Source organism: Rhinichthys klamathensis, unplaced genomic scaffold (assembly GCF_029890125.1).
Source record: "Rhinichthys klamathensis goyatoka isolate OS25496 unplaced genomic scaffold, OSU_Roscu_1.1 h1tg000362l_1, whole genome shotgun sequence".
Lineage (NCBI taxonomy): Eukaryota > Metazoa > Chordata > Actinopteri > Cypriniformes > Leuciscidae > Rhinichthys > Rhinichthys klamathensis.
Window position 1 is genome coordinate 141,323 of NW_026606871.1, and position 15,781 is coordinate 157,103.

At 38.1% G+C, this 15,781-nt stretch overlaps 1 protein-coding gene across 12 annotated transcripts in view; it reads right to left on the bottom strand.

Annotated features, from left to right (window-relative positions):
- Positions 1-15,781, bottom strand: part of neo1a (neogenin 1a) — a 224,080-nt gene that overhangs the window by 9,553 nt on the left and 198,746 nt on the right. For 8 of the 12 annotated variants that reach the window (XM_056233176.1, XM_056233181.1, XM_056233179.1 and 5 more), the window contains exons 16-22: positions 13,138-13,233; positions 6,090-6,322; positions 5,873-6,011; positions 2,769-2,876; positions 2,191-2,385; positions 1,059-1,091; positions 625-684 (exon numbers count right to left, since the gene is read on the bottom strand). In XM_056233176.1, the coding sequence (XP_056089151.1) occupies positions 625-684; positions 1,059-1,091; positions 2,191-2,385; positions 2,769-2,876; positions 5,873-6,011; positions 6,090-6,322; positions 13,138-13,233 (864 nt within the window). The remainder of the gene's footprint in view (positions 1-624; positions 685-1,058; positions 1,092-2,190; positions 2,386-2,768; positions 2,877-5,872; positions 6,012-6,089; positions 6,323-13,137; positions 13,234-15,781) is intronic. The other 4 variants (XM_056233182.1, XM_056233175.1, XM_056233183.1 and 1 more) reach the window with 2 other exon arrangements.

Sequence of the window (15,781 nt, forward strand, 5' to 3'; positions counted from 1 at the left end):
TGCTATGGTGTTGCTATGTGGTTGCTACCTTATGAAGGTGTTGCTAGGTTATTGAGTTGGTTGCTAGGGCCTACCGGGAGGTTTCTATGGCATTTGCTTGATGATTGGTGGGGCAATGCTAAGCTGGAGATAGGTGTTTTCTGAGCATTGGTAGGTGGTTACAAGGCGCTGCTGGAGTGTTAATATGTTGTTGATAAGGTGTTGCTAGATGATTGCAAGATGCCGCTAGAGTGTTGCTAGGTCATTATTAAGGTGTTGCTATGTTGTTTTGAGTGGTTGCTAGGGACTGGGTGGGGTTTTCTAAGGCATTGCTAAGCTGTTGCTAGGTGTTGATAAGGTGGTTGAAAGGCACTCCTAAGATGTTGTTAAGTTGTTGTGGGTGGTTGCTAGGGATTACTAGGCAGGTGTTATGCCATTGTTCAGTGGTTGCTAGGTGTTTGCTCGGATGTTAATATGATGTTGCTAGGTAGTTGCAAGGGCGTTGTTAAGGGACTAGTGGGTGCTTGTTATAGTATTTCTAGGTGATAGTAGGTATAGTACAAAGGCGTGTTTTTGATTGTCGCTATGCTACATCATTGTTAAGCCATTGCTAGGTTACTTCCAGTGTGTCTTTTGGAAACTTACCACCTGATCCAAAGCCTTGATCTGGTGATGAGGGTCTTCCTAGTTTCACTGGTCCTGAAGCTACAAGAGTTCAAATAAGAAGAATTGGCAAGTGGCACAGGAATCTACAACTCTCATTTAAAGTCGTGTTCAATCCATTGGTAAAATAACATGCAGCTTAAAAAGATAAACCACCAGCTGCACACTTCTGAGAAGAGCATGACGCTCATCTTTTGAGAAAAACTTGCTTGGAGAAAGACTGTTAGTAGTATGAAGGTGTAGCCACGTGCATCCTACTGATAAATTCGGCAGTCAGGCAGGCAAATAAGATGTTTTCCAGCTATACACCAACTGGATCTTTCTGTGACTGCTGATGAATTTCAGTGCGCAGGGAAAACAAGCTGCTCACTTCTATTTGAGGACATTAGTGGAATAAGAGAAGAGAGAGCAATTACCTTGGTCATTAGCCATTTTGTCAGAGGGTTCGGCTAGCATGGCAAAGCAGGAGAAGAGACAAGTTAGAGGGAGAGAGGCGTGCAGTCAGAGCTAAGCATGAAAGATCAGTGATGTCAGGGTAAACGCAAAGGGTTAAAGGGATACTCCACTTTTTCTTAGTGCACGATGTAACTACAGAAGAGTCAAGTTTTAAATAGGAAAAATATCGAAACTCTTTGGTCATTTTTTTTTTTTAGAAATGCTAATGGTCTTGTCCACTTCAATGATCTATGCTAAGCTATGCTAAAAGTGGTACCGCCAGAACCGGAGATCGGCTGAATGGATTCAAAAACGGTAAAACTCAACAGTTTAACTCTGGGGGAGTTGTAAAATGAGCCTATTTCCAAAAAAAGTGGAGTATCCCTTTAAGCTTGAGATTAGGTAAAAAATAGAGTATATGTTAAAGGACAAGTTCGGTATTTTACACTTAAAGCCCTGTTTTAAGATCGTTTCTGATGAAATAGAATGGTTTAAGTGTAAAATACCGAACTTGTCCTTTAACTCTTTCCCCGCCATTGACGGAAATTTTCGGCTTTCCATGTTTTCATTTTTATATGGTAGGGGGCGCTATTATGCATCTTCTAAAAGAGTACTGAATCTCCTTAATACATGCGAAGAAGATGCAGAAACAAGCGATAGCATATGTAAGCAGATACATATGTAAAATAACGCGATAATCAACATTAAACAGCATATTAATCAAAACTGTCTAATGTTACTGAATGAAATGTCGACCCAGGACGAGCTACAGGACTGTGAAGCTTTGGGGTGTTGATGGACTCGATCTACTCCATCCGTTGCTTACCCAAATGTTGATAAAAAAAAGAAATACATGAAGCTAAAATAAAACAGGTTTTTTGTTTTTTAAAAAGCTTCTTTTTTTTAAACGCTGGCAGGGAAAGAGTTAACATAATTTTGCAACCAAACCCTGCAGGAAAGAACAGCATGCTAGTTGGTCTCTTCTGGCGGTTACACCAGTATCGCATCGTATCTTGGGATTCATATCCCTACATATACTGGTCTTTTCATCAGGCAGCAGTGATTGTTCTCATTCATCAGATGAAAAATGTCTCAGTGAATCAGCTGGTTTACCTTTAGGAGTGCGAAACTGGACAGCTTCAGACATGGGACCCATCCCCTTGGAGTTGCGCGCCTGGATCTTGAAGTAGTAGGTGGTATCAAGGGTCAGCTCCTGAATTTGATGGGTTAGCCTGTTTCCCACTACTGGTTCAATGACCCAATCATGAACCTCTGCATTCACATCAGTGCTGTAATAAATGATGTAACCTGGGAAGGCAGAGAAAGTGATACAGAGGCATGTTGTAGATGATTATATGAGGTGGTCACAAAACACCTTTTTTGGTCCACTGACTTCCATTCACGGGATGCAAATGCAGACGCGAAACGCAAGCTCACACACATTTCGCTGTGTTCTTGAGTTTAAAGTTAGTGAATTTTGTATCATGTGAAGACGTGTGACCCTGATACGTCACACAGTGACCTCTTTGCTGAAGCAAAGGATAGCAGTAAAGTGGAGTAGAGTAGACAAAAGAGACACCGCAGTCAAAAGAGACACTTTTGTGTGTTCAAAGTCTAGTGTGACTGTGGTTTAAGGCAAAATAAACTGTCACTGTCTATAACCGGTGCTAAATTTTTAATAACATTGTCACCTGTGATCTTGCCATTGGCTTCTGAAGGCGGCTGCCAGTTGACGATGATGGTTCGTGGTCGTCCCTCTTTGCTCACTACAGTCACATCTTTAGGTGCAGAACTTGGGACTGGGGAGAAAGACAAAATGATTCAAGACTACAAATAGAGAAATTCACTCACACTTGATGTTTATTTCAAAGTTTAATGCTCATTAAGTGCGTTTACATGCACAACAAAACAGCCAAAAATCAGCTTATTGTTATTACTTTTTACTTGATGGGTTATTAAACTGAATCTTCTCTTGAAAATGGCATGCAAGTTTTTTAAAACGATATAAAATTAAAATGAACGCAAAGCCCAAAGTATACCCCGACCATCCGTGTTTCTCAACGGTCTGCACACTGACCGCGTGACGTAATTTTCATAATGGTGCGTTCACACCAAACGCGAATAAAGCGTCTGGCGCGAGTGATATCAATGTTAAGTCAATAAGGGCCGTTACATAGTCAACGCGAGCAAGCAACGCGAGCTACGCGCTCCTTTTCATAGTACACAAGCGTCACCGGCGATGCGTGAAATGCAATACACCGATCGCGCAGCAGGGGGTAGTAGAGTCTAGAGTCGGGTCACGTAATATTCAGATCAAAATGGCAACTGAAGAGGAGTGCATATTGCTGATTTTACATCGGCGGCAACAAAGAATGTATACGAACAAGCTCGCATAACTTTTCCTCTTCGCCCGCCATTGTATTCAAATCTTCTTCTTCTGTAAACATAATAATATACCTTTTTATGTACATTACTGTACATACGCCCCCACCGACAACGCATAGTATTGCGTGCATCGGCGCGTCGCGTATCAAAAACTAGGATGACACATTTGGCTACGCATCGACGCATAATGGCGGCCGAAGCGTAGCGATGTGTAGCCTTGCGTATGCGTACCGATGCGTTGAGTATGTAAGGGCCCTAAGACTCGTTTACGAGCATCTAGAGCTCCTGCGGTGCGAATGAGGCGTTTAGCACGGCAGACGGGAATTCGCCTCATTCGCGCGTCAATTTCGCTTCAAACGCTTTCTTTTTACACGCGTCAATTTCGCTTTGGACGCGAATGGATTTAAAATGTTCAAGCGTCCAACTAGACGCGAATTTGACGATCTATTCGCGTTTGGTGTGAACGCGCAAGGTGGAGCGAGCGGAACACGGAAAATGAATTATAACCGGGCCTTAAAGGTGCTCTAAGCGATATCACGCGTTTTTTAGGCCAAAACATTTTTTGTCACATACAGCAAACATCTCCTCCCTAACCGCTGGCTGCCTGTCCCCTGAACACACTGTAAAGAAACGCGATCTCTGTAGACAGCCCAGGATCCACACACAGCAACAAAAGCAAACTGCGGCGACCCGCTCCCCAAAACATAACAAACTGTTCCAGCCAATGACCGACAAGAAGGTTTTGGGGGGTGTGGTTTGGGGGGTTAGTGTGCGGATGAGGAGGAGGGAGGGTCTAGCTAGCCTCCGTTTTGTTTGACAATAGTTCGAACGTCAACAAGAAGTGACGTCACCCAGGATCACTTAGAGAACCTTTAAAGGGTTAGTTCACCCAAAAATGAAAATGTCTTGTCATTAATCACCGTCATGCCGTTCCAAACCCGTAAGACTTTCGTTCATCTTCAGAACACAAATGAAGATCTTTTTGATGAAATCTGAGAGATTTCTGTCCCTCCATTGACAGTTTACGCAACTACCACTTTGACTCTTCAAAAAGTTATTAAAGAGATCGTAAAACTAATCATATGAATTGAGCTGTTTAGTCCAAATTTTCTGAAGAGACTCGATCGCTTTATTCGATGAACAAATTGAATTGAGTCTTTTTATTAACATATAAACATTCATCAATTCACACATCAGTTGTGGTAAACTCAATCATGTTCGCTTCATTCTCGAGTTACGCAGCACGTTTGAGCTTCTGCAAGAACAGATGAGGTTTGTTTTCGCGAGTCAAACAAGTGAGGTTAAGCTTCTGTTTATGTTTGCTGATCAATGTTTATATGTGAGTAAAAGACTAGATTAAATATGTTATCATAAAGCAGTCTCTTCAGGGAATTTGGACTAAACTAAAATTCATTTGGATTAGTTTTACGATCTCTTTATGAACTTTTTGAAGCGTCAAAGGGGAAGTTGCGTAGCTGTCAATGGACGGACAGAAAGCTCTCAGATTTCATCAAAAAGATTTTCATTTGTGATCAGAAGATGAACGAAAGTCTTAGAGGTTTGGGAAGACCTGAGGGTGAGTAATAAATGACAGAATTTTTTTTTTTGGGTGAACTAACCCAGAGACATAGACACTCATATGCTGCCTCTCAATTCGCAGACTATCCATCCTAAATAGTATTAGAAAAATTGAATTAGTACGTCCCAAATCGTAGTATGTTTAAATGAGTGTTGCAAAGAGACCCGGATGGTCTACTATATCTGAAGTGCAGATCGTTGCACACTCTAACGCCTGATATTGCCCACAACCCATCGCACGTTGGACAAGGATTCGGTTAGAACTACAAACACAAGTGAAAAGTGTTAAAAAACTACAGACATGGAGGACGCGCGAGTCCGACGGTTATGTAGAAAAGTTTAGAAAAAGGGGTTTGAGTGATTAATTATCAGTATCTAACCTGACGAAAATTTATTTCTTCAATGTTGTCCACATTATTTTGCATCTGCTGCAGCATTGTGAACTTTTGTAAAGATACGTTTAGCCATTAACTTATAAATGCATAATTATATTCAAATTGCAAACACAGGTGAACGTGCTACAAAATTTCTCTCCGAAACGGTAAGAGATTAAATTAGATTGAATGGAGGATTTTAACTGTGACGAGATGATTGACAGGGCAGTTTACGGTGACATGATCTGTCCGTTAAAGATGTCCCAAAGCTTGCCTACTCTTTTGCTACACACTCAAAAGTATGTACTTTTTCTTCACAATAAGAGTACATACTTTTAGGGCGTAGTATAAGTAGGCGAATTGAGACGCAGCCATAGACACTCTTACAAAGCAATTAGTATTCAGTCACATGACCATGCAACACAATCGCCGCAAGCTGCCCCATGTAGAGTACGTACTTGTTTCAAAAGTTGTCCCGTGTGCAGTCATGCTCCAGGTGCTGGTCCTCCGGGCCTTCGTCACCATGACCGAGAACTCATACAAAGTGTTGGGCTTAAGACCCACCACCGTGTGAGTAAGTGTGGTGGTATTAGCCACCTAAAATTAATAAATCAATGTCAGGGGGTGTAACAACCAAAAATGATCCACCTTATCCTTGGATTCGGTTAACCATACCTTAAACTTTGTGTTTGCAGGTATGTTGGTCTTCCAGCGCACCGTGTAATAGCGTGCATCTGTGATCTTCTGGTTCTTGGGCAGCGAGTTGTCCGCCCATGTGACTTTGATGTTGTCGTGGCTCAGAACGGACGCCTGAACGCCCACGGGAGGCAGCATGGGTAAAGGTTCTGGTACTGGAGTGTATGGAGCATGGAAAAGTTCGTACAAATCAACATCAGGGTCTATGGGGTCTGCAAGCAAATTACACAATGTCCCATGGAAAAAATAAAAAGGTGAAAGGTGAAAAAAGGGAGCACGGTTACGTGTACAAGGGAAGGGTTTTAGGACGGGAGACACGTAACGAACCGGGAGAACGGGTTAATGGGTTAAAATGGGAGTGAGGAGGGGAGGAATGTGGAGGTGGGATTGGGAAAGGGAGAAAGAGAGAAAATATTGTATTAGAACAGGACATCAAGAGACCATCCAGAGCTACAGAGAACTACATCTACAATGAGTCAAGGAACTACATCAGCTCGGTTCACTAGCATCTACATTACATACAGAAGAAAAACCACCAATCTTAAAAGGTTGTGAGGGATTGACTTAGTGTTTGGATAAAGGTCCTAGTACACGTCACTTTCAAAACTGTTTTTGTCTACTAATATTTTAAATTTTCCACCCTCATGTCATTCTAAACCTGTACGATTGCCTTTTTTCCCATTAAATTGTATTTAATTTTGGTCTGTTCTTCAGATAAACCTATTGTTTAGATTTGAAAGACTTGTTGGTAACACTTTACTTGAAGGGGTGTGCATAAGACTGACATGACACCTTCGTAATCATGACATGACACATGAGGTTTTATGCATGTTTATGACGACTGTCATTAAGTGTCATTCGCTCAATTATGACATTTTTAATGCAAATATGACATTGTTTGAGATGTCTTTGTCATGACAACTTGACATTACTAAGACAACACAATCTGTCATTAATATGTCATAAACATGACATAGCAGATTAATTATCAAACTTAAGAAACCACTTAGCTTTATGGGTTAACATTACATTAAACTGTCAGGTGGTTGGTTTTGACATTGGCTGTCATGAGGCCATTATAACATTTTAAATGACAAATTCAATGTGTACCACTGTAGTCGAGGTCAAGAAAAATATTCATGACACTGTTATAATGCCTCATGACAGCCAATGTCAAAACCAACCACATGACAGTTTAATGTAATGTTAACCCATACTTAAGTTTGATAATTAATCGGCTATGTCATTTTTATGACAGGTTATGATGTATTGGTTTATGTCAAGTTGTCATAACAAAGACATCTCAAACAATGTCATATTTGCATTAAAAATGTCATAATTGAGCGAATGACACTTAATGACAGTTGTCATAAACATGCATTAACCCTCCTTCATAATCATGACATGTGTCATGTCATGATTATGAAGGTGTCATGTCAGTCTTATGCACACCCCTTCAAGTAAAGTGTTACCGACTTGTTTATAAACGCACAAGTTTGTATCGTAACAAAATTTATTACACCTTATATTTCTTGTAAGTTTGGAAAATCTATTGAATTATCAGGATTAAATTAAACTCATTTAGTATGCAGCAAACAAAATGTTAAGATCTGTTGCTCTAATGAATAATAATGCTTATACTGCAATTTGACCAAATGTGTCCCAGGAGGAAGCAGAAAAAAAGGCTTTTATTTTTCTTTCCTGTCTATTCATTGTGGAAACAACGACCTTGTCTAGGTCAAGGCACTGGAGATGCACATATTTCTCCACAGCTTTATATCAAGCTAAATCTTTCAAATAATTTCAATGCGCGGTGCTGCACGGGTTTGCTGATATGATACTGTCAAATACAAATATATAGGGAATGAATCTGGAAGTCTGATCCTTTTATAGATTTAAAGCCGTTTGCCTGCCTTAAATCACCTGTTTTCCTAAACGCTCCCTCCAAGAATAACAATTCGCAGTGGGAAAATATGCTCACTTGCTTTTATATGTGTAAAAACTGAGAACACATTCTTTCTGGCTTGTTTTCAAATGGAAAAGTGGGGAAAAAACAGGTTATTTTCCAGAGTGATGAAGCAGACCTCTTTCACACAGCACTGTAAGTATGTGAGGTTGATCTTTGCTTGTTCCCTGGAACTCACTGTCAAACTAGCATGCAATGCCTAACATAACACTACATATATAGAGCAAAGCATTGCACAGTATTTCACTCATCGAACACCAGTGTTGTGCTAGTTACTAAGAAATAGTAACTAGTTAAAGTTACTAGTTACTTCATTCAAAAAGTAACTCAATTACTTTGTTGATTACTTACACCAAAAAGTAATGCGTTACTGTTAAAAGTAACTTTTTAGTTACTTAAAAAAAAAAACATTCTTTAATGTTCCCATTAATGCCCTTTTATGCGTTATGGTCTATACAAACACAAAACTGACTTAAACAGAAAGTAATTTTTAAACACTATTTTATTTGAGTCAGACCAGCACAAACTGAATATATCACAAGGATTTCTGAGGTGACTCGCTATGCTGACTCGCGATCTTCGCAGTAGATGCGCCAGAGAGAAAGAGAGAAAATTGAAAGAGAGAATTGTTCTGTTTAAAAGTAGACATGTCTGTGAGGCAAGTAGGTTACCTTATACGCCGAGTTTCGGTTCATTTATGAGACGAGCTCCAGTTCACGCGCCGGCGCCTCCATTTCGTGATTATCTATCGTCTGCTATATTTACTTCTTATTTATTAAATCCAGGCAATTGGTTGATGAAACATTGATTAAAATTAAGATACAATTAATACAAAACGAAATTCACTTTAAAGAAAGGTTTTGTGCTTTCTGTTTGATGTCTCTGCAAGTATTAAAGCATCTTTTAGTGCCGCTTGCTTTTATGTAAAATACGAGACAAATCGCGTCCCTTATTGATTTTATACGGACGCGTAATTTTACTTGTAAATACGGGACAATTCCGTATTTTAAGGGACGGGTGCTGTAAACAGGTTAGGCTGTAGGCTACACTTCAGCCAAAATTAATTAATTTAAAAAAGTAACGGACAAACGCACCATATGGTAACGGTAACGGAGTTAATTTATTTAAAAAGTAATGCGTTACAGTATGAGTTACTGTCAAAAGTAATTGCGTTACAGTAACGCGTTACTGCCCAACACTGTCGAACACACATACTGTTTTACATCCAGTAATAGAATATTAAAATCTCTTTTTCTATGCTAAACATGTCTTTATATCCTGGAAGAGGGAAAATAGTCACCTTTACCTCTTACTAAACATTCCTACATTCTCTCTAATGGTGGAAGAGATGCTTGTGTGTGAAGGAATGGGTAAGCGAGATCTTCAAAGCCCTCCAGAAGATTCCCTTGAGTTCAGTTAAAGGTAAACCAGGAGAAATGAGAAATGCCATGTACCCCATTGCATGCTGGGAGGTAATAAGAGTGTACCATTGATCAAAACGGCAGGTGAGAAATCATCCGGTGTTCAATAAAGTGGCCAGCTTTAGTTTTTCTCTCTTTCATTACTTGTCCAGTGTGAATCAAGTTCTCTAATTATTATTATTATATAGCCATATTAATATATAATCACAACAATTTGGCCACATTATGCAGCCCTACAACAAGCACAACAAACCTGTAATCTTTGTTTTTAAATCACAAATCACAATATCAGACAAATTGCAATTTAATAAATTAAAAATTAAAAAAGTAATGATTTAAATCAAATAATGCAGCCCTACTACGTTGTCAATCATTCAGTAGACAAAACAAGTTGAAGTTGATATAAGTTCCTATGAGATTTTGTTTAGGCACTATACCAAAAAATGGCCACCGGGTGACACACACATTTCATAGATTTTTATTTTTATTTTTTTTATTATGTGTTCTCTGTCACAATATCACTCATATCACAAACAGCCACCACATATGGAACCTTTTGACTATCAAACCTTTCCGACCATGGGTTTTGTCAAGATTATTATTTTTTTTTTTATAAAAAGTTAATACATTTAACAATATGAAACATGACCCCGCCCACTAGGGGGAGGAGCCTGCTAAAAGGTTTTAAAGTAGCGTTTCCGCTTGCGGGATGTTGAGAGTTAAGGGGTTAAATCTAATTTTGCACAAAAATGTTTCTAGTTGCTCAAGAAAAACTGTACTTGGAAAACATTTATCACTTCAGTTGATAAAAAATTTCAATTTCACCATGAACAACGAGATCACCAGTGTTTTATAATGTTAATTATAATCATGTCAGCAAAGTGACTCATTTCCTGTGATGTTAAGATGTTCCTGTACGTCAGATATACGAGCAGTGTTTAATCAAAGCTCTGCATCTCCATCATGCTCAGCGCTATTAAGCAGCCCTTCAGTTGTGAAGCGCAGATGGCTTTATCTGCATCTCATCATCATGACAATTCCTCGGGTTGCTAGGAAGAAAAGCATTGGAGACCACCGGGGTCTGCTGGAGAACGCTTACGACGGTCTCTAATGAGAGAACCACACACGCAAACACTTATGCATAACCGTAGCATCAATATGATTACCTAGAAAGAACAGAAATTCAACAGAAACTTAAGAGACTTCAATGAGACATGGCTTAGACTCCATTAAGTTTCTTGAGCTTTTGTTATTTTAAAATAAATGTGGCATCATCATCCATAGGGATGTCAATTTACATAAATTCCCATAATCGATCGCTAATTTAATCAATTAATTGCTAACCATAACCTCAACATGTTACTCAACAACCACTTGCTTAACCAACACAAAAAAGGCGTCGTTTAAAGGGGTGATGAACTGCGAAATCAAATTTTCCTTGAGCTTTTGACATCTAAGAGTTCATCATATTATAAGAATATCCTGTAAGTTTCCGAATTGAAAACGTCCTTGTTAGTCCAATAAAAGCTTTTATTGACACCAGGCTCAGCAAACGACTCGTTTTTCAAAGTGGGGAACTATGACGACAAAGAGGATAAAACACCACCCCCGCAGAAGAAGATCAACGCCTACTTCAACACGGCCGGTTTAGCCCCGCCCACCGATTCGCGCATTACACGAAACTCATTATAATATGCAAAACTGTTATCCACTCACAGCAGTGGGCGTTTACTTCCAAGTCTTCAATGCGAGACGCCCATAAAAACCAAGCGTTTTTCAAAACTAGGGTAGAAAATAGCCTATTACTTATTCATTTTGATGTTTTTGAATGTAAAAACCAAGCGAACGTCATAAGTTGACCTCAGACAACAATATAAAAAAAATTAAAAAGCCAGTTCATGACCCCTTTAAGCGTAGAAGCTTGGCTTTACAGTGAATATAGGGAATACGGTGGATTTACTACTTGAACACAATGTCTCCTTATGGTCTTAATGAAGATTTTGACATAAAGCCATTCTTATAATGAATGGCTTTGTGTCATGTATATGTCATAATATAATGTGTATTTATGTAGCCTATGTATTTGGTTGTGGATTTATATATATATGACATGTATATGTGAGTATGCACTGTTTCTTGGTAGTTAATTGCATGTTTCTGACTATATTTTAGGAAGTTATGTGCATATGGAATTGATTCTTGTGTATGTTGATAGTTTTTTCCATGCAAGTGTTCTCTTAATTAATTAATGAGTGAGGTTATTTGGCTTGTTTAGACCCAATCAAGCTAATTGAAATCACGGGGTGGGTCAGATTGTAAGGCCTATATAACTCTGTATCAAATGTGTTTTGCCAATTGCCTGAAGAAGACCCAGTAGGGTCGAAACGTTGCCTTTTTTATTAAAATATGGGAGTAAGTAGCAGTGTTGCGGACATTATAATCTTTTCAATATAGGGAATACGACCATCACTTAATAAGTGCTTTTGAATTCGCTGACATATTAGAAGTGCTCTATTTTCAAAGTGTGAAAAATAACTGCTTTACATGAAAATGTGATCTGTAAAATCATACATATCAGAATTGTGTCATATATCATTGAAAACTAGCATTTGCTAAGTTTTTGTATGAAAAAGCGCATCTAATTGACACGCATGTGTAGACTGAATACACATGATGCTTTTGCGCCACTTTTGGTTTGTAAGTTAACTTTGTGAAACATTAGTAAACGTTTATTTCCAGCAGGTGATCTGGAACGAGCCCGAACACAACATAAGACAAAGCAATACGACTTCCAGGAGTGTTTTCCAACGTCAATTGAAAGTTAAACCAATGGAAACTGGAACTGGAGTGGTTAGGGACGATGTGTAGAGACCAATCGAACACTGTTTTACAGCTTGGGTTGGTTTGATCGCACAGATTGACAGGTCTTGGTTTACCATAGTTTATTCTATGTACTTCTATTGTGGCGTTTACACAAGTAAGTAGTTCTTATGTTCCATAAAATTACTTCTTTTTTTTTGGACACTTGTTTAATTACACAACTACGGCGCGCTCACTTCATTTTCCTCCTGTGTCTGCCATGCGTGTGTACACACACACCTCAAAACTACACACTCCAATGATGAACTTGCTTAATCAACCATTTATACGTTTTGTCAATTAAATTATTATCGACAATTAGGGGTGTGCGATATATATATCGTCTACGATAATATCGTGATTTTTATTTTAACGATGTGTCATCTGACATTAACGAATATGTCTCACTTTACAAAAACACACACATACACTGCGCGCTTAGTCTATTAAAAATGTGTTTATAATACCTCTAATATTCCAGATAAGGGGGCAAAAATACCTCTGTATGTCTTTTATATTTATATAATTTAATATAGTCACATTTTTTTCCCTCCAAAAATCAGCATGATTACAAATGTGATATTGATTTTATACACCACCACACAGAATATGCAATCATTAGCATTCCTGTTATTAGGAATACAGCAATGCCAAACATGTTTAATGAGGAAGTGAATGATTTAAACTGTTTTAGAACGAGTATATTGAAGCTGTGTGTGTGTGTGTGTGTGTGTGTGTGTGTGTGTGTGTGTGTGTGTGTGTGTTGTGTTATATGACCTACCTGACTGGGGTCGTGTGATGGCGCTCTCGTACACAGGGATTCCCTCCCCCACGTTGTTGTAGGCCTTCAGTGTGATGACGTAGTGTGAGCTGGGATCTGGCAGGAGAAAGACAATCATTTAGATAATCAAACCCACAGCTCCACTGAGAGCTCAGACATATTCATCATCCTCGCAGGGGTGCAGATTTAAACACCATTATTGATTCTCGCTCGTGTAATTAGATGATTTGCGAAAACTGAAATTATGCCGTTTCTTCTGATGAATATTTTTTCTCTTTTCTTTAAATGTGATTACAACGCTGTGAAGAGAGAGGGGTAAATCTCCCACTCTCGAGTCCCACAATCCATTCACTTAGTTATGTTTCCTTTCATTCACTTTTATAGACAACAGAGCTGTTTAATGAGTGCTACAGTACGGCATGTTTGTCTGATAAAGATGTGAATTAATGTTCACAATGTATGATTAAGAATCATAAATTGAACATGTTACCAATTCAGTTACCAAAAAGTGCAGTGGTATTATTGCAGGTTTGGGGATATAGCGGTAACGTTAACCCTCAGACGGTCTTCTAAAAGGAAAATTTTCTGTTTTGAATTTCTAAAAATCACAGCTTTATCGGAATGTTATGAAACTTGGAGACTTTTCTGGCATTAGGTATGTGAACACACAAAAAAATTGAGTTCATGATCCGAGCATGCTAAGTGGTCGTAAAAAAAATAGTGACGATTTTGGTCTTCGGTCAACAATGACCCCCCCATAGGAAATAAATGGGAAATTGACAAAAACACAAAAATTATCTACAAATCGGCCACGATGAAGAAAAAAGTGCTCAGCAATGAAGGGGTGAAACTCTAAAACATCAAGAGTGAAAAACATAACATAATTAATAATCATAATTAATATATATATATATATATATATAATTAATATAATAATTATTAAAATTATTAAAATAATAATTAATAAAATGTTATAAACCTTGGCAAAAAGTATTATTTGAGAATTTCTAAAAAAAAATACATTCAATCCACATCTTAAAAGTAAGTAATTTGGTCCAAAAACAACTAGAATTCACAAGCATCTCCATTTAGAGCTATACAGGCATCTAGTGGTAAACCCATGCAATAACATGATTTATTTAATTTAATGTTTAATAAATTGATTTTTTTTTTCTTTTTTTTCTTTTTTTTTTTCTGAAAGCCTAGTCTCTATTTTAACCGAAAATACTGCATAGAAGATAGGGGTGGAACGGTACACAGAAGTCACGGTTCGGTTCATACCTTGGTTCAGACATCACGGTTCGGTACGATTTTGGTGCAGTTGAGGGAAAAGCAAAACAAAAATGCAGAAGGCATTGTATTTTTTAAATAAGTTTTATTAATAAAGGCATAGAACCAGTTTATTTGTAGTGCACTGACAATAGTTTTATATAATTAGTTTATTAATTAAATTAATAAAAAGACAAAAAGACCTTGCGATATGTTTGGTAATTGTACCTGAATTAATTTAAAATTATTTTGCTATATTTCAGATGAATATATTATAATCCTTAATTTTGATTAACATTATTAATTGACAATGTAACATTATTCTCATCTGAATTATAAATAATTGATTTCTGTATAAAATAATACTACCATTAAAAACACATTCGATTTTCTTTTTTTAATCAATGTAGAATGTGTGAGATTAGCGCTCCGAGGACAAGAAATTAAAACCAATGCGATATGATGAATGTCTAAAAGATGGGACCCACAGACTGTTTTGAAATGGAGTTGGATAAATATGTTTTGCTTTTAAAACAGTGTGTGTGTGTGTGTGTGTGTGATTTTGGTTGGGTGACAGTTGTAGGTTACAGTTTGCCAAGAGTTTACAGTGTGACAAAAGCACAATGTTGTGTTTTATTGCGAGTGTACACAAATATAAGTAAACACTTTGCAGGTTTAATGATCTGAACAAAATGACGGAGTATGTTTTTTATGTTTCCACTGTTCGATCGCGCGCCTCTCTCTCTCTCTCTCACACACAGTTCGATCGCGCCCGCGCGCAGTGTTGCCAGATTGGGACGGTGATTTCCAGCCCAAAAGCTCACCAAAACCCGCCCACTACAAGAAAAAACCGCCCAAAATTTTACTGCCAAAATAATGTGATATAATTTCATTACCATGTCGTTTAAGGTTGATAAGCACAATTGGTATCTCCTTAAAACAAAATAACGATGGTAAAATAAAATAAAAAATAAATAAATTTTCCAGCAAAACAGATCAAAACAGGGCAATAATTAAGGAGCATTAGCCAATATGACTAAAATGTCCAGGTGGACACTGTCAAAACGGCAATCAAGAAATGAGCCGATGACTTTAACCCTCGGAAGTACACATTGCAGAACATAACGCAGAATTTAGCAGTCAAAACGGATTCATCGTTGATTCAAACCTTTTTCAGCAGCCGTCAGGGACAAGTAGAGTGCAGTCTGGATGGTGTAAAGGTGCAGATGTTTGGTTAGGCTAGTGTGCACATATGACATGGACAGGAATCGTCCCATATTTGATTTCAATTCAAGTCATTCAACTGTGCTCTCCTCTCAGAGTTATATTCACCATAGAGTGATCTCCTTCTACCTGTGCGTTTTTTAGAGTTGCT